At 42.4% G+C, this 19979-nt stretch overlaps 1 protein-coding gene across 1 annotated transcript; it reads left to right on the forward strand.

Moving 5' to 3' along the window:
- The first annotated feature begins 2506 nt into the window (after positions 1-2506).
- Positions 2507-16137, forward strand: LOC139943081 (uncharacterized). The gene is made up of 3 exons (XM_071939896.1): positions 2507-2718; positions 7349-7429; positions 7838-16137. Exon 3 carries the CDS (start codon positions 7932-7934, stop codon positions 13890-13892), a length of 5961 nt encoding a protein of 1986 aa, XP_071795997.1. The 5' UTR covers positions 2507-2718; positions 7349-7429; positions 7838-7931; the 3' UTR covers positions 13893-16137.
- The last annotated feature ends 3842 nt before the right edge of the window (positions 16138-19979 follow it).

The following is a 19979-nucleotide window of genomic DNA, read 5'->3' on the forward strand; positions in this document are numbered from 1 at the left end:
TCAGTGTGAACAATCTTTGTCATTTTTAGCCAGAACACTGAAATGTGAACGGATTTTCTTATTTGAGATTGCCTGGAGCGTGGTTCCCTGTGTGTCTCGTGTGAGGTATGACCTTTACACGCTATCCACGACGACGGTCTTGGGTCAAGACTAACCTCCATCTTGCAACTCGACAGTTTAGGCCCTTTTCGAAACCTTGGCTTCGGCTTTGGATTCGGCTGCAGGCTCCTTTCTCTCGTCTGAAGCCCTGAACACGATACTCAAAGCACGCGGAAATGTCAAAACACTCGCGGGGCCTAGCTCAGCCTGAAGTTGAATCCAAAGCCGAAGCCATGGTTTCGAAAATGGCCATGGAAGAGAACAGAGTGCAGTTTCTTTAATAATTGTTTCATTCTCTAAAGTTCAATCGCAAGTCAAAATAATATAGTTCACGCTGGACCGTCTGTGACCATGCATGACCTATACGTGCACTGGTAAACTTTTCTCACAATATTTCTTTAAACTGTCCTCAAAATATTTCCTTAAACTTTCTTAAGTTGATGGGGCACATACTTTGTACCAAGTTTATAATTACCACAATATTGTTAATACTCTTATATAGAGGAACTGATTTTTTTTTGACTCGTAGATGAACTTCCATTATCAATGTCACTCAATCAAAATAAGTCGATCAAGCTTAGTCACACGGTGCAGTAACAACATAACAGGAAAGTACAAACCGAGTTCAAAGTCACAGCAATCTAGTCATAACAGTTTGATGACCCTATTGTTCTTTTATGGGACGGGGAATACTGCCTTTTGGCAGAGTGATGGCTTTAAGTTTATGAGACTAAATTTCCCAAACTTTGCATTTTTTTGTAGGACACAAAACACTTTGTCCGAAAACCACCACACCTCGACAAGTTTAACATGGAAGCTTTCTTACCATCATTATCTTCAACCTGCATGATTGTGTATAATGTTTAATGTAAATCTGTGAACACAATGTTTTTTATGTCACAACAAGTACCGAAACCATTTTAAGGAGTGCGAGTGCATTAACATATTTTTAATGACAGAGAGTGTACAGTGTAGTTTGTATGGTTTTAATGTACAGTGTGCAATAACATATCTAAAGAACGCAACCACCTTTTAAAATGAAATTTTGGACAGGTTAGTTTTATTGTATACACAAGAGTCTTTTAAGATAAACTGTAAGAAAGATAATATCAAATAACGGCAAAAATTATATCATTGACCATCCCTCTTATAATAAATCAAAGGTTTTATTGAACACCCCTTACAAAAAATTAATATTCTGACTTTTCATTGGTTTAGAGCGCGTCATATAATATTATGTCTTAGTTTCACTAGAAACGGCGGCCGTGAGCATCGTTTGCAGTGTGATAGTCCGACGACTATCACACGGCGTACAGTACCCAGACGTCTTTTTATCCACCTCGAACCCAATCAGTTGTGCATCTGTGTATCTGAAACGCGCGTACGAAAGTTACGTGTGCGAGGATAATAAAAAGTCTGTTGGGATGTTATGAAACAATTGACTGTTTTTACTCGTGCTATGGTTACTAACCGTGATCGGTGATCCCCGGACCGTTCCATTTTCGCTCGGCTGCGCCTCGGGAAAATAGAACGCTCCGGGGATCACCTCGGGAGTCGTATTTTTAACCATAAAGAACTAGGCACTCGAAGCAGTCAAAATTTGTATCATAATAAAATGCCTATCGCAGATGGGCTACAAAAGGTTCAACCTCCCCGTGAAAAAAAAGAGAGTTTCGGGAGGGGATTCCCCACAGCCCAGGAGGGGCGGGGTACATTCTCCCACTACCCTCACCCTGCTCAAACAGCGGGTGCGAGTGGAGCTTCGCACAGTCTTTTATAAATGTTACTTTTTTTTCTCTCATTGTCTCAATTTACTCAGTGGAACTTTCCAATTTACATGATCATAAAGGTATAGTACTGGACATTGGAGTTAAAATGTTGGTAGTATCATTACTGGAATTTCATCATTGTGAGAAATAGGTGAGTTCTCACTAAAAAAACAAATTACTGTACTGAAGCCTTTTTTATTATTATGCAGAAGCACATCCAATAATATGTAAGGTTTTTCTTTCATTATTCTCTTGTAACTCGATGATTAAGCCCAATTTCCACATGTTTGTTGTTTTATGCAAATGTTGGGATACACTGTTTTACACACAGTTTACACCAATATTGAGGCTACATGATCTTAGGTCATACAAATGGGGGAAAGAAAACAGTACATTTCAAACTGATGATTGGGGAAAAACACGTTAAATTATTTACGGGCGATGGTCTTTAAAATGTAAGACTGGCGCGGACAGTCTTCTTACAAACATTTCCCAGTCTCCTCCCATACGAGTCACCGTAAGCGGCCGCACTGACCATAAAAAACCTCGGGGCGACTGGAAAACGTCTAGCATAATAAAAGTGAGGGCAGTAAACCCGATCTGTACATAAATATACGAGGGGCAGCCGTACGCCTTTGTTCAACGCTAGGGCGACATGTAAAAACGCCTCGCCAAGTTCCAGCAGAAAATCACATTTTAGCGGAATTTCTACGACTGTATATGTGTTTCAGAGCAAATGCCACATATTCTGTGATATGTTGATGTGTTGTTTAGACGCTGTAGGAGAACCAGGGGCTGACATTTTGTTGAAGATAGTCCGGGGCTTACAACGAAATTCCAGGCAGGTTGGGTAAGTGCACACACGTACCGTAGTCATATTGCCCTTCGTATTTTCTGTGCAGCAGTGCATCCGCTGTGTTTGTGCACAATGTATGGGCCACTTTGTGCACTGGCTGTGTGGCCAGATTATGTGTAGTCTCGTCTACGTAGGTTTGCCTTGCTTGGGTATTATTGTGTATTGCTGTGTGTGACCCTCATTTTCATTTTGAGGGTCATAGCAATTATGGGGAGTAGCTTAGTGTGTGGGTAGGTACTGTAATGTACTTGTGGTACGTATTATAATGTGCATGTACACTGTTCCTTGCTCTATGGTATTACAGACGCTAATGTGAAGGGTCACGCCGCGGCCGGGTCGCGCGCAGCCAGGTCAAGAACTTAATATTTTAATTTTGCGCGCAGTCAATATTTTTTGTTGGTAACAAAATACAGTTTTCTGGTTGGTTTCACAAAACAGAACTTAAGACCTAACATAGAACTTTAAGACCTAATCGTCATCTTTACGATGACTATGAGCAAGCTAGTCAAAACGTTGAGACCAATTTAAGAAATCACTCCATGGTTGTGCAGTACGATCCTATGAGCAAGTAATAGTAATAGTAGTCACAGTCGATTTTCTACACTCTAAAAACTCCCCGGTCAGACTTGACCCGGATTTGGGTCCCAGGGGGGCAGACCCATTTATGGCTCAGTTTGACCCGGAATCCATGTCAATGTGTCCCGGAATCCGAGTAAAAATCCCCGCTTTTAACCAGATTTCTGGTCACAATGAAACGGATTCCGAGTCACATTGACACAGACTCTGTGTCAAACAGACCCAGACTCTGTGTCAAACAGACCCATAAATAGGTCTTGCCCCCTGGGACCCAAATCCGGGTCAATTCTGACCCGGGAGTTTTTAGAGTGTACCTTCCGCCCAGGTAAAAAGTAGTTCTTTTCAGAACTGAGAAGTCTCCAGTTAACAAATCCGAAAAGTCTATACCATCCGCGGTTGTAGATTTTAAAGACAGTTCCCTTAAGAACAACTTGCCTGTCCAGTAGATGCACATGGTATTACCGCAAAACAAATTATAAAAGAACGTTTTTTTTATTGTTAGGCTTACCCAACCAATTAAGGCTCTCCCTTTGTATTTTCGGCAGATTTTAAAACTGATCTGATTTTTGATTTATTTTTTGTCGCGTGTCGTGACGGATATTTTTAAGACAGCAGAAACTCGAAGTGATTTCCAAGTCTTTTTTGAGAAGACTGGTATTTGACAACTACCAAAGGTGTCCAGTGTCTTTAAGTTTTAGTGCCTTAGTCTCTGCTTTGCGTTACCACAAACGAATGTATTTTCTCCTATACGTGGATCATTATCTTCGCGGGTTTATGAGAGAAACGAATTTTAAAAACACTTGCCATTAATTGTACTATTTGAATAATAAAAAAGGTAAGAAACTGTATATAAAATAATAATATATATATCGAAGTCTTATATAGCGCACGTATCTACCAAACAAGGTATTCAAGGCGCTGAGTATAATAAAAATACAAACTTCCAGAAAGATAGGTTATTGCAGTGATGAATTCTGAGACCCAATTATTTAGCACCTTATAAGGGTTTACAAGGTGCTACGGCGCATAGCCAGGAGCACCGGGGCGAACCTTCTCTTTTCGATAAGTGTATACTTGGTTCTTTTACATGCGTTCCCATCACAAAAAAGACTTCCGCGAAAGCATTTTGTTATTTCTATAAATATGACACTATTGGTAATTACTCCAAATATTTATTAGCATAAAACCTTACTTGTTAATGAGCAACGGAGAGCTGCTGTTGATATGAACATTGTGAGAAGACTCCCTCTGAAGTAACGTAGTTTTTGATATTTTAGACATTTTTTTCACAAAAAAAGGAGACTTCCGCGAAGCCTTTTATTATTTCTATCTGACACAGCACACAAATTTGTGTAACAAGGATGTTTTTTCTTACATTATTTTCTTGCAACTTCGATGACCAATTGAGCCCAAATTTTCACAGATTTGTTATGTTATTCATTGGCCCTATGTTGAGATACGACACGTGAGAATAAACTGGTCTTTGACACCAAACGTATCCATAACAGTGCCATTTAAAGCATACAACACTGTTTACCTAATCCTCAGTACCTTCTATATATAGAGTCCTTTGAAAAAATCCAAAGGCATAGTATAGGCCTATCCGGGGGCCGGATTCGATCCTACGAAGCTGATAATGCAATTTTTTTGAAACAAATAATATAAGAACTGAAATCTTTATGCACTCTCAAAAACCTGATCTATCGAAAACGAATCTGAAGCGATGGCAGCATGTCCTCAGACTTCACGTGACCCCTGACCTTTTCTTCTGAGAGTCTAGCCTTGCACCGGCGAGTCGAGGTCAGTGATGTCACAGTACGGTATACAGTTATATTCACGGCATGTTCAGCTCATAATGCATTATACCAGAATTCAGGGCTTTTGGGTTTTCTTTCTCTGCTGGATGGCCGTGAAAAGTAATTTATTCCCGGTGCCTTTAATGATATGCCTTTATAGGAACACGTTTCCTTGTATCGGTCGAGTTGGTCTTTGAAAAGCGTTTGTAACAGTTTGTTATAATAAAATGCAAATGGTTTAGAAAGATGTTTTAAAAGTATATACAATGATCCACACACATTTGCGTAGTTTTCCTTTTACTTGCGAACTAACACGGTCGGCCATGGGAGCAAAAATTGACTCCCATAATGGCCGACCGTGTTTGTCGACGAGGTAAAAAATAAAAGGAAAACCACGCATTTTCGAGTGATACTGAGGATCATTATACTCTACTTTTAAAACATCCTTCTATGCATTTAATAAACGGTTACAAACGCTTTTCAAAGACCAACTCGACCGATACAAGGCAACGTATTCCTTTAACGGTGTACCCCATGTATACTCCAATAGCATAGTGGACATGCTTACTTCAGAAGCCTTAAAGCTTTCTACAGGAATTTTGACTCTTGAACTTTATCCTCTGCTAAAAATTTCCAAACGTCCGAGCTTCAATCTTGAAAAGAAAAAAAGTATCCCTACACCTTGGCAAATGGGATTTATAGTTCAGGACATAATTATAGGTCATCCAAAGCAGCTCAAGTTTGACGTCAACATCCCTCAGGTCATAGCAATAGGCACAACTTCGACACAATTATATACCCCTTTTATTGGGCTCTCAAATCCGTCTAATGAAAAAGATCATCGTTTGACATCCCAAAGAACATTAAAGGAAGACGTTGCCTTGGACCGGACGAATTGGTCTTTAAAAAGCCCAAAGAATATTCAAGGAAGACGTTGCCTTGGATCGGACGAGTTGGTCTTTGAAAAGCGTTTGAAGCCGTTTGTTATGAAATGCAAATAGTTAGAAAGATATTTTAGAAGTAGAATATAACCATCCACATAAGTATCACTCGAAATTGCACGGTTTTCCTTTTACGTCGCAAACTAACACCGTCGGCCATTTTATGTAGTCAAAATGTTTGCCATCTAACCTTTAGAAATTAAAGTCCGTCGCCAGTCGGTAATTACAAGAGAAATCGGCGACGAAATAAAAATCGAGAAAACAGAGCGTCGGCCTCTTTACAGGCAGTGGACACTATTGGTAATTACTCAAAATAACTACTAGCATAAAACCTTTCTTGGTAACGAGTAATGGGGAGAGGTTGATAGTATAAAACATTGTGAGAAACGGCTCCCTCTGAAGTAACGTAGTTTTCGAGAAAGAAGTAATTTTCCACGAATTTGATTTTGAGACTTCAAAATTAGATTTGGAGGTCTCGAAATCAAGCATCTGAAAGCACACAACTTCGTGTGACAAGGGTGTTTTTTTCTTTCATTATTATCTCGCAACTTCGACGACCAATCGAACTAAAATTTTCACAGGTTTGTTATGTTATGCATATGTTGAGATACACTAAGTGAGAAGACTGGTCTTTGACAATTTACCAATAGTGTCCAATGTCTTTAAAGGAACACGTTGCCTTGGATCGGACGAGTTGGTCAAAACAAAAGCGTTTGTAACCGTTTTTTATAAAATGCATATGGTTGGAAAGATGTTTTAAAAGTAGAATACATCGATCCACACAAGTTTGCCTCGAAATTGCGTGGTTTTCCTTCTACTGTGCGAACTAACATGGTCGGCCATTTATGGGAGTCAAAATTTTGACCCCCATAAATGGCTGACGTGTTAGTCGACGAGGTAAAAGGAAAACCACGCAATTTCGAGGCATGTTTGTGTGGATCATTGTATTCTACTTTTTCAACATCTTTCTACCCATATGCATTTTATAAAAAAAAACGGTTACAAACGCTTTTCAAAGACCAACTCGACCGATCCAAGGCAACGTGTTCCTTTAAGGCCCAGTCACACAGGCCTCGATAACGAGAACTAAAACGAGAATGTTAACAATGCACGCCCTCGATTGGTTGAATTATCGTGGGCGTATTCTGCATGGAGCAATTCAGCCAATAGAAAGCGTTCTCTTTGCGTTGTGATCGTTATCGTTTTCGTTATCGCTGCAGTGTGACTCGGCCTTTACCGAGTAAGGTTTTATGCTAACATTTATTTTGAGAAATATTATCATAAAATGAACGTGTTTTTTTGTTTTCACAGATCACCGTACAACGGCAGTGACTGACGATTGCTGTGCAAAGATACTTCGATTGGGATGGATGTCCTCAACCACCCCTGAAGGTTCGTTATTGCAAGAAGAGAAATGAAAATATGAAAAAAATTTGAGTATTACTTCAAGTTTTATGCCTCGCTGTTTTACCGAATACGGGAAGTACAGAATATATTATTTTTAGGGAACGATTTCGTCAAGCAATTATGCAGAGCAAAACAATTAGCATGAACTTTTCACATGAATAATTTGAATAGCAAACAGTTATTTTTATATTGCAATTACTGATTTTAACACATTTTGTGTAGCATTTGCTCTGCTTAGGGTTAATCGTTCGCTGATTTTTGAGGGGAAAAAAACACAGTCAAAAAACAAATAAGCACACAATAATAACAATGCTTATTAAACTACAAGAGCATTAATTTGTTTTTATTTATAGTTTATTCATGAATGATTTGTTTTGTATTTGTATAACACAGGAATACGAATCTCGCAAAAGTGGATTATTCGAAGTCATTCCAAGCACAGCATAAATCGCCCAGTCTACATAGTGAGCGTGAGTAGTCTTAAAAAATGGCCACATCTCCCGAGAATTCTGCTGCTGCAGAAAAGGCCGCCCTCCAGTGTCAGGCCAATGAGATTCCTGTGACAGACACAACTGAGGTCATGACCTGTGAGGAATGCGGCTCTACGTTCACTAACCCAAGTTATTTTCATGACCACAACCGCTGGCATAACCACGTGCGCAAAGAGCGAGCTGCTTCGATTGGGAAGAGCACCTTAGGAGGAGACCACCACACAGCATCTTCCGTCTCGGACGGTATTAAAATGGAGAAGAAGGACGATGCTGAGTATCTGGCTGCACACGCTCTTCTGAAACCCTTTGCGTGTGAATACTGCGGATGGCGGTTCGTCCTCAGGAAGGATTTGGTGCATCACGTGCGGACACACACAGGCGAGAAGCCGTACGAATGCTCCGAGTGTGGTAAGCGGTTCGCCCGAGCTCATTCCCTGAACCAGCACAAGAGGACACACGAGGGTCCTATTTATACTGTGAACTATCAAACACCTCCAAAACAACATGACCAAACAGATAAGCAAAATGCCAATGATGTCATAGTACCGGTCGAAATTCCTGAAACCAAGGCATTTGAGGTATCTCCACCTATCGCAGAAAGCAGCCCAGGGAATCCCCCAGATGACGACACCACACTGCCATGGGGGTATCAACAAGCTGACACTGATGGACCATCATCTGCATCAAATACCCAAGCGGGTCTCCTTACAGACAGCGATACCTCCCTTGGAGAAGCACCCTCTGGTATCCATGGTGGTGGTAAGCGCGGGGTACGCTTCACTTGCCAGTTCTGCGGGTGGGGTTTCTGGGACAGGAAAGACAAGCGCCAGCATGAGTGGACGCACACTGGATACAAACCGTACAAGTGCTCTATGTGCGACAAGACCTTCTCGAGGACCTACTCGCGTACGCTCCACATGAGAACACACTCCGGCGAGAGGCCGTACACCTGTCAGCACTGTGACAAGACTTTCCCTTCTCCTAGTAGCCTGCGCTCACACGAGAACGTCCACACGAAGATCCGCCGGCACAAGTGCACCATGTGCCCAGAGAGCTTCAAGAAGATGGCTGATTTTAAGGAACACCAGCTGGAACACCTCAGTACTGACCCGAATTTGTTTGCAACCTCATACACTGGCGACTCCGAAGAGGCGAGTGCTACACACGAGGACACCTCTTCAGCTAGTCAACCCTTCCCTGTCAACATTACCTTTTCACACCTGCCAGGAACTTCTCTAAATTTGCTTGAACAAAAGTCCAGTGATTCCTACCAACAATTAAACCCCACTGGGGTCATGGAACAGTCTACAGAGCCAGACCAATTTGCTGACCCTGACCAACGCATCATCGAAAACGATGTACATGTTTCTGAAACGCAGCAAAGTGCAAACAACGAAGCGACAATGAAGCAAAGGCAAACAGATGTAGTGCCTTCCGTCAACACTTACAGTAGTCTTCTCTCAGGGCTGCTCAAGAAAAGACGAGATGTTAGATTCTTCTGTAAGCACTGCGAGAAGGGATTCCATACCAAGAAAGAGTGCCACCAGCACGAGACTAGCCACACTGCAAAGACCCCACTTGAGTGCAGTATTTGCGGCAAGAACTTCTCTAGCCAATACTTGCTTAAAATGCACATGATAGGTCACACCAGGAAGACCCAAAAGGCCTCACGCACCAACATGAAAGGGTACAAGTGTGAACTCTGCGAGGAAACATTCACTCTGGAGGTTGACTTTACTGACCATCTGCAGCTCCATCAGAACCAGGATCCGGCAAGGTTTATTCAATACTACCCAGACGGATTTAATCTGGGAGGTCAGAAAGTTAGTTACCTCAAGACCCTCAGTCCCCTTTCCCCAAGTGCAACCAATGTCCCACAGACAGTCGTATACTCTGCAGCACCAATCTCAGATAGTGGTTCAACTCAGCCGCAGACAACCAAAAGGCGAAAGAAACCGGGAAGAGTGCCCCAAGCTGGAAATGATCCATTACGCTTCGGTTGCAGTTTCTGCACACGGCGATTCAGATGCAAGAAAGATTGGCGGCAACATGAAAACACACACACTGGTCTCAAACCATATACCTGTACGGTGTGCGGAAAGAAGCTCTCCCGCCACTACACCCTGAAGGTCCACATGCTCACTCACACCGGGCAGAAGCCAATCTCGTGTGCTCACTGTGACAAGAGCTTTCGGGTCAAGAGCAGGCTACGCACCCACGAGCGAATCCACCACGCGGCGCTTTGCAACCCAACCCTGCATAACAAATGCGACCTCTGCCAGATGGCCTTCAAGGAGTTGAGCGATCTAGAGAATCACATCAGAGTTGGTCACGATGATGTTGTCAGAATGATGGCTAAAAACTTCTTCAACTCAACACCGGTTACATCAGCATTGTTTAGGCCAGCTGCAGTTTCTGAGAATCAGAAGCTCAGTGTCTCTTCTGACGAACCCTATCAGGAAGAAATCACCTGCACTGTTCGCTACATATCCAAAAGAAATAGGATCATTGATCCAGTGGCCGCAAATGCCATTGACAGCTGGCTTGAGGGAAACAAAGTCAGTGGACAGGCCAGATTCATGTGCCACTTCTGTGGGAAAGGATTCCACAATGCGAGAGACTGGCAACAGCACGAGAACACCCACACAGGCTACAAACCTTACGCCTGTGACATCTGTGGGAAGAAGCTCTCCCGCTTGCATTCTCTCAAAGCTCACAAGCTGAGACATCTGAAGGGACATCCAAATGTCTGTCAATTCTACAATTGTGGCAAACGGTTCAAGGAAGAAGCGGAGCTTGATGAGCACATGAAGTCACACCTGTCTAGTTTCCAGTGCACAAATTGTCAAGTCTGTTTTGAGACCGTTTTTGAGTTGGAGATACACATGGCCGAACATGACAAGGAGGGTCAGGTTTCTGCTGAACATGACAAGGAGGGTCAGGATTCTGTTGAATACCAGGAAGTTCCTTCTGGACCGTTCTTCTTCAAACGGAACGGAGAGAGCTCTGAGAAGGAACAAGATTCTCTTGCTACCGGACCTCCAAAGAAAAAAGAGGCATTTAAACCAATGCCTGGAACAATAAGGTATCAGTGTTCCTACTGTGGATGGCGAACTGAGGATTTTGATATCTTTAAACGTCACAAAATATGGCACAGGAGACGCAAGAACAAAGCTGGACAACTGAAGAAATCTTGCAACAAATGTGGAGCAGCCTTCGTCACAAACGAAAAACTGGAAATTCATATGAGAACATGTGGTTTCCTATGCAGTTTGTGCAGGAAACCTTTCAAGACCAAACTTTTGCTTGAAGAGCATCTGAAGCGGCATTCTGAAGGTCTGCAAGAGTCGATTCATAGGTCTGCAGGAGATGAAAGCTTTGAAGAAGCATCGATTGTTTCTCTTTCAGAGACTTCTGGCCAAGATCTCCTAAGAGGTCTGAGCAAGGTTGCTGTCGTCTCCGAGGAGACAAGAAGTGGTCCTCCGGAGGGTGGAATGAGCTTCAACATTTTGGAATCACTTCTCAGTCGGAAAAACTCAGTTGAGACCACAGGCGTGGCTCCCACGGCACGCACAATTTTCCCCGGAGACAACAAAAGAAAACAACCCAAAAAGTTTGTTCATGCCACATGCCGTCTGTGCCAAAAGAGGTTTTCTCATGGCTATGCACTGAAGTTACACATGGTCCTACACATGAGCGAGACTCCGTATAAGTGTAAAAGCTGTGCTAAACGGTTCCGGTCTAAGGATGGCTTAAGAGAACATCACAATAGTAACTTGTCTTGTTCGCGAGGCAGCATCCGTCCATCCACAAGCTCAAACGTTCAAGCAGTACCACGTGTAGCAGAAACCACACCCCCATTGAAGAAGGATAGCATTCTTTACAGGCAGTTGAAGTTGGTGTCGCAACAGGATGGACGGGTTAAGAACAAAGATAGTCAACCAAAACCACATCAGTGCTCGTACTGCGGCTGGGGCTTCTGGCTCAGGAAAGACTGCGTCGTTCACGAACGAATTCACACCGGTGAGAAGCCGTACGTCTGTAAGACATGCGGGAAGAGTTTCGCAAGGAGCTACTCGCTGAAACTACACAACATGACACACTCTGGTGTGAAGCCGTTCCATTGCCGTGTTTGTAATAAGGGTTTCTACTGCCGCGGCAATGTCAATGCACATGAGAGGATACACACCAGTGCGAAGCCGAACCTCAACTGCAAGTGGTGCGGGGTGCCGTTTCGCTCTCGCTCAGGATTGAAGAAACACGAGAAGCTGAGACACAGTGGGGAAACCCTCAGAGATGCCAACTCCATGAACCTGGGGTTTACCTCAAAGGACAGAGAGGTCGAGTTACTTGTAGAGCCGGTCAAATTGGTGAAAAGTGTTGGTTCTGATTCTTTGCAGAAGTCTAAGTCAGGTGTTTGCTCATTTTGTGGTTGGAATTTCCACAATGTGGAGCGAATGCGAAGGCATCTTTACTGGCATAGGAAACGGTACTTTGGCTCATTCAAGAAACGCAGGCAACTTCACGATTTATACCTCAGCAATGGACAACAGGAACGAGTTGGAAACAAGTTTAAATGCACCACGTGTAATGCGAGCTTTCACCAGCCAGCAGTGTTAAAGCTCCACCGGAAAGCCCACAGTAGCGAGCAGCTATATTATTGTGATTGTTGTCCACTGAAGTTTGAGATCTACAATGAGTTCTCCCGGCATAATGCGCTGCATCACAGTCGGTTTGCTTGTCTCTACTGTGATAAATTCATTGATGGCTCGCAAGAACTTGCGGGACACACGAAAGCTTGTCGAGCTAGGAAGCTCCGTCTTTACTCTGGTAGCCAGGCTGCTAAGAAAGTGTCTCTACGCTGTCGCCGATGCAAGGTAACACTCAGAGGACCCAACGCAATGAGGTTGCATATCAGTCATTGTCACTCTACTGCTCATTACGCTTCTTGCCTCCGTTGCCAAAAGGGTTTCACCTCTCAGGAGAAATTCATGAGGCATTTAGTCCGTGGCTGCTCTTCCTCAGACTCTGGCATCTATAAACCAGTTGCTAGATCAGAACAGATGGGCTATAAACAAGCTTACATGTCCGGGGAAACGAATCCCATAACGCCCGAAGTGTCTCAGTTTGGCCAGATCTCATATTCAGATACAAGTTTCGAAATGTCCAATGTATCCCAGACCGTGCCACCCAGTGAGGCTGGTGGTTGGGTTCAAGATGTGGTTGTCACATCCGAAGGTCCTCAGAACCTTGTTGACCAGCATCTCACGGATACAGGACCAGACTATTTGAACCAAGGGGCTAGCACCAGCAAGGCATTCCAGTGTCCGTATTGCACGTCCTCGTTCGCACAATCCTTCGGACTGAAACAACACGTGAGAATCCACACGGGTGAGAAGCCATTCATCTGTCGGGAGTGCGGCAGGGCCTTCGCCCAGAAGATCAACCTGAACCAGCACATGGCGACCCACTCAGAGGAGAAGCCCTTTAAGTGCCAACACTGCGGCAAGTGCTTCTCTCGCAAGGTCCAAATCAAACGGCATCTGGAGCGGATGCACAGCAAGGAGCTGCCGTACAGCTGCGACCAATGTCCCCGGAGCTTCAAGAGTAGCGACGAGTTGAAACGCCACGGCATCATCCACTTTGGCAAGAGGAGGCAGCACGCCTGTAAGTACTGCGGCTGGACCTTCGCAGAGAAGAGGGACATGGTGAACCATGAAAGGGTCCATACTGGAGAGAAACCATTCGCTTGTAAGGTGTGTGACATGTCCTTCGCTAGGACGTACTCTCTGACGGTGCATATGCGAAGTCATACGGGTGAGAAGCCACATAAGTGTGAGGTGTGCTCGAAGGGATGCTCTAGCGCTTACAACCTCAAGTTACACTTAAAGACGCATGAAAAACAACAGCATTTATCAGAATCACCCATGGTAAAGTTTTGGACAGAAAACTCATAGACTTAAAGGTGCAAGTAGCCCTCAGGTTTAATACTTTGGGCTTCGAAAGGCATTTTTTTATGCAATGAATGTGGTTGGAAAGAACTTTTTTTAAGAAAAACTTATATCCCTTGAAAATGCCTGGGTTTTAGTTAAATTTTATGACAGGTCTGTCATGTTGTTGGACAACATGTTCGACTACACAAAATCGCGGATAGTATGTTTCACTAGTTATATTTTCAAAGGAATATTCACTGTTTTTTAATCACTACTCGATCGCTCATTACAGCACAATGTATTTCAGTGCATAGTCAACTAGATTTCCACACTAGATTTGAAGGCAGTTTGCCCATTTAATGAGATGACTGGCCTGGGACCAATTTCATAGAGCTGCTAAGCACAACAATTTGCTTAGCATGACATTTCTTTCTCAATAAAAACAGGATTACCAGCCAAATGTCCATTTGTTTCGTATTGCTCGTTACTGGTATTCAGCTGTTGATTGCTTATCATATTCTGAAAATGACGTGGAAATTTGGTTGGTAATCCTGTTTTTACCAAGGAAGAAATTGCATGCTAAGCATTTTTTGGGGGTGCTTAGCAGCTCTGTGAAGTCAGGCCCGGGACATTAGGTCCTTAATCGCCCTCAAATCATTACACAGAAATTATCTTACAAGAAACCAACATTTTTTAGTAAGGCTACGGTTGCACCACATTGGCCTATCACATTTCATTGCGCTACTTGATAACGGTGAGCAAATGTTCATGCCAACTGTAGCAGAAAAAAAATGTGTTTTAGCATAAGCATATTTCACAGGTTAGGAAGAAAATTAGGCGGCCATCTTGCACGTTCATTTTTGAATTTGAATTGTTACGTCATTAATAATAAGCACCTGAGCCCAATTTCATAGAGCTGCTTAAGAGCTGATTAAGCATAAAAAGTAGCTAAGCACAACAAAATTATGCCTACCAGAATACGCTTACCAGCCAAACTACCATGTCACCTGTGGCTGTTTGCTGCTCATATCCGCTAAGCAGAAATCCGCTCATATCCGCTAAGCAGTAATATTTTGTGCTTAAGCAGCTCTATGAAATTGGGCCCTGGAAGGTTAGCACGCCTTTTTGTGTGAGTATAGTAAGCAGCACTTCTGCAATGGAAAACCGTAAGCACACAATCGGCCGTTTAGCAGCTCTATGAAAATGGGCCAGGGGCCGACTTCACAAAGCAATAAAATTCACCACAAGACTTTTCTACTTGTCAGTATTACCATAGTGATTTGTATTGTGACATCACACTCAGTAAGTACGATTGACTTGCACTTAAGATCAACTTATTTTAACTCTTTCTTAAATCGGCCCCTTTATTGTCATACTTTGTGAAAGCGAAAGCGAAGTAAATTTTTGCTCGCGTCAGAAGTGGAAAAACTGCGCGTACCGACTCTTGCGTCAAAAAAAATTGTCGCTTTAGCGTGACGTAAGAACCGGGCTTAATATAATTATTCTAAAACAAAAACCCGAGCGTAAACTATACATTGTTGGTGTCGTTTCCATCTTGTCGAATCGACGACTTTGGCTTTGGATTTGGCTTCTGGTTCCGTCCTCTCGTCTGAAGCCGTGAGCGCAGGGTCAAGCTAGCCTGGGCTGAATCCCTGGAGCTGAAGCCGTGGAGTCGAAAAAGGTCATAATTTTGAACAACCCTTCAAAAGATTGTCTTTTTCCAAATGAAGGAACTTTCAAAGGGTATGTTAGTTCTCGTATAAAGTTAAACTTGCTGTTTGAAAAACAAGTTATTTGTTTATTGGTTATGTTTCTAAAAATGGTTTGCTGAATAGTAAACTATCTTTAACATAATATTGCCTTTAGATAGTATAGTTAAATTTATATTTATTTTGCATAAGTATTCTGTTTAATCCTGTTACTTATTGTAGTTACGTCATTATTTACCTTTGCATGAAACTATACGACGTTTGATAGTTAGCCTATTATTATAGTTCCTAATGTTTACTAGTTAGTATGCGTGGCCATCTGTTCAATACCTGTTTAAACCTGTTCAAACTTGTTCAAATCTGTTCAAACTTGTTAAATACATGTTCAAACCTGTTAAATACCTGTTCAAACCTGTTGGAACCTGCTCAAACCTGTTCAAACCTGTTCTAACTTGTTCGAACCAGTTCAAACCAGTTCGAACCTGTTCATCGGTATGAGTATTATATTATTATGGATCCAAGTCCACCAGGCGTTAGTGGCGTAACCAAACATCTTCACTTGGGAGGAAGGGGATGGCGGGGGGGGGGGGGGACTTGCCTGACATCATTTTCGAGAGTCAGATTTCACAATTATGTGTTATGAGAAATTTCTTCCTTGATACAAACAGGATTACCAACCAAATTGCTATTTGTTGCATATTGCATGTTACTGGTATCATGGAGGAATAAGTTATTTATTCCTCCATGCTGGTATTCAGCTGTTGTTGCTTATCCTGAAAATCACGTGGAAATTTGGTTGCTAATCCTGATTTTATCAAGGAAGAAATGTCATGCTTAGCAAATTTTTGTGCTTAGCAGCTCTATGAAATTGGGCCAGGTCTATGATGGTTACACCACTGACGCCGGCTGGCGTTGCTTGACGTTTTGTCAAAATGCAGTTGACATTTCCCGCATCACTTGACATTGTTGTTTCAACTGGTGCCCAACAAGCATGACCCACAGTACAATAACCTGTGGGCCAGTTAACTTGTCCTGCGGCACTCGTATACTTTGTTTTTATTTCCGAAGGGACAATGGATCTGTTAGTTTATATCGAGGTAGCCTATAGTTTCCTGTCACTCAATAGTTCAATGTGAATAATAATAATAGGAAGCGACTTGTATTGTTGTACTTGTGTTCTGTAGTGTGTACTTCCTGAGCTGCTTTAAGGGGGGGGTGTCGAGATATCTCTCTTAAAGACACTGGACACTATTGGTAATTGTCAAAGACTAGTTTTCTCACTTGCTGTATCCCAACATAAACATAAAATAACAAACCTGTGAAAATTTGAGCTCAATCGGTCATCGAGGTTGAGAGATAACAATGACAGAAAAACAACCCTTGTCACACGGAGTTGTGTGCTTTCAGATGCTTGATTTCGAGACCTCGGATTCTTATTTTGAGGTCTCGAAACCAAAATCGTGGAAAATTACTTTTTTTTCGAAGACTACGTCTCTTCAGAGGAGCGTATTCTGACAATGATTTATACTGTCAACCTCTCCCCATTACTCGTAATCAAGTAAGTTTTTATGCTAATAATTGTAATTGTGAGTTATCACCAATAGTGTCCACTGCCTTTAAAGTAAAAGAGTGAAAACCACTCATTTTGTCCGCCATATTAATCTTGCAATAAATACTATAGTCCTAACTCTTTGTGAAATCGGTCGCTTGACTTCTGACTGGCAACCCGAACACAGGACCTAGGCAATAGAAAAACCCAACACGTGGTTAATTATAGCTCCGTTTGGTATGTTCGCCGGCGCACGTTAATCAGGAGGTCGTTGGTTCAAATCCCGCTCTTGCCAATTTTGTTTTTCTCACACTATACTTTCTTGTGACTTCGATGACCGATTGAACTTAATTGATCACATAATTGTTTCTTTTATAAGTTAGGTCGTTTAAAGTGCGATGCTCGTCTTTCACAATGTTAGCAATATTGCCCTTGCACTTTAAATGACGATGACACGTGCCATTGTTTACCAAAGACCCCATCAGCATTTTAAGGTCATAGTGCTGGTGGGCAGGAAATGTGCACACGGGTCTTGAAGTAAACATGTTTTCGTTTCGTTTCAAATAATGGTGTCAATGTCTCACGCACGTAAAGAAGATTAAAGGAGAACTTGATTAATTTTAGGTTGAACAAAGAATTACAATTATCAAAAGCGGGAGTTGAACCAACGACCTCCGGATTTACTTACTAGGCCTATGCGCTCAGCTATTAACTGAGATATATGGCGTTAAAGGCACTGGACACTATTGGTTATTCTCAAAATATTTAGTAGCATAAAACCTTACTTGGTAACGAGTAATGGGGAGAGGTTGGTAGTACAAAACCTGAGAAACGGCTCCCTCTGAAGTGGAGTGGTTTTCGAGAAAGAAGTAATTGTCCACGATTTTGATTTCGAGACCTCGGATTAAAAATTTGAGGTCTCGAAATCAAGCATCTAAACGCACACAACTTCGCCTGACAAGGGTGTTTTTTTCTTTCATTATTATGTCGCAATTTCGGCGACCGATTGAGCTCAAATTTTCCCAGCTTAGTTATTTTATGCATATGTTGAGACTAGTCTTTGACAACTAGCTAAAGTGTCCACTGTCTTTAAGAGTATTGCGCTCATACGACCCTAATCTTATTTCAGTTTATTTTGGGGGAGGAATTATGCATCCACAGAAAGTCTCATCACTGATGATTTGGGAGGATTCATCGGGTATTGTCTACAAAAACTCAGCTCAGTTGTGAAGAGATACATGCGCTCTAATATTACTCTATAAACTCGCAGTGAATTTTGAGAGAAATTGGCACCTTAAAGGAACACATTGCCTTGGATCGGACGAGTTGGTTCATAACAAGCGTTTGAAACCGTTTGTTATGAAATGCATAATATGGTTGGAAAGATGTTTTAGATGAAGTAGAATTGAAATGATCCACACAAGTATCACTCAAAATTGCACGGTTTTCCTTTTGCGTCGCGAACTAACACGGTCGGCCATTTTGGGAGTCAAACATTTATTGACCGACCGTGTTAGTCGGCGAGGTAAAAAGAAAACCACGCAATTTCAAGGCATTGTGTAGATCATTGTATTATACTTTTACACCATCTTTCTACCCCCCCCCCCCCCAAAAAAAAAAAAGAAAAACCCCCCCCAAAAAAAAAAAAAAAAAAACCCAAAACCCCCAAAACAACAACAACAACAACAACAAATTAATGTGCATTTTACAACACTGAAACGGTTACAGAACGCTTTTCAAAGACCAACTCGACCGATCCAAGACAATGTGTTCCTTTAAAGACTCCATCGTCGTTGACTTTGGAGGATTGAGGCAGTAGGCATGACCTCATTATCAGTTGATTTTGTAAAGTATGTAATCTCGTATCGGGTGATCTGGGGACCCGGGTTGAGGGTGTTTCCTGGATCTATATAGGGTTCATCAAGGTTACCCGCCGAAAGGCCAGTGCAGGCACCCTAGCAATGCCATCATACACAATACCAAGCCCTCGAACTGTTATCGTACAACATAATACAAGGAAGTGCCCAGGAAATTACAGGAACTATACTAGGTCTGCTTGGTCTTTTCCTTCAAATAGTATAAACAATGATTGTCACTCCATCGATAATAAGTGACTAGCCTATATGAGGTGGTTTGGTTTCGGGTGCACGGGTGGTGGAGATGGGGGCGGGGGGCACAAAGTCACGCCCACAAATCAATGGTACTCAGCAAGTCGGTTCACTTATTGTTTCTTCTGGTGGGATTCCATAAATTAGACAAAAATAAATGTTCAAATTAAAGGAACACGTTGCCTTGGATCGGACGAGTTGGTCTTTGAAAAGCGTTTGTAACCTTTTTTTATAAAATGCATATGGGTAGAAAGATGTAAAAGTAGAATACAATGATCCACACAAACATGCCTCGAAATTGCACGGTTTTCTTTTTACCTCGTCGACTAACACGGTCGGCCATTTTTTTTTATGGGAGTCAAATTTTTGACTCCCATAAATGGCCGACCGTGTTAGTTCGCACAGTACAAGGAAAACCACGCAATTTCGAGGCAAACTTGTGTGGATCATTGTATTCTACTTTTAAAATATCTTTCCAACCATATGCATCTTATAAAAAAGGGTTACAAACAATTTTTATAGACCAACTCGTCCGATCCAAGGCAACGTGTTCCTTTAAACAATTTCAGTGTATCACACCCAATCAGTGCCCCTGGGCCCCTCTTGCCCTCATCCCCCATGAAATCGGCACGAAGCAATGGCTAGTTGTGGCCGGTGGCAATTTTTGTTCTTCGTACCGGCAAACTGTGTACAAACTTCTACTGACAGTGCCCTCTTCGGAATCCTCCTCCTCATAGCCCACATT

Source organism: Asterias amurensis, chromosome 10, assembly GCF_032118995.1.
Source record: "Asterias amurensis chromosome 10, ASM3211899v1".
NCBI lineage: Eukaryota > Metazoa > Echinodermata > Asteroidea > Forcipulatida > Asteriidae > Asterias > Asterias amurensis.

Coding starts and splice junctions, on each gene's coding strand:
- LOC139943081 (XM_071939896.1), top strand. CDS start 7,932: ATGGCCACATCTCCCGAGAATTCTGCTGCTGCAGAAAAGGCCGCCCTC.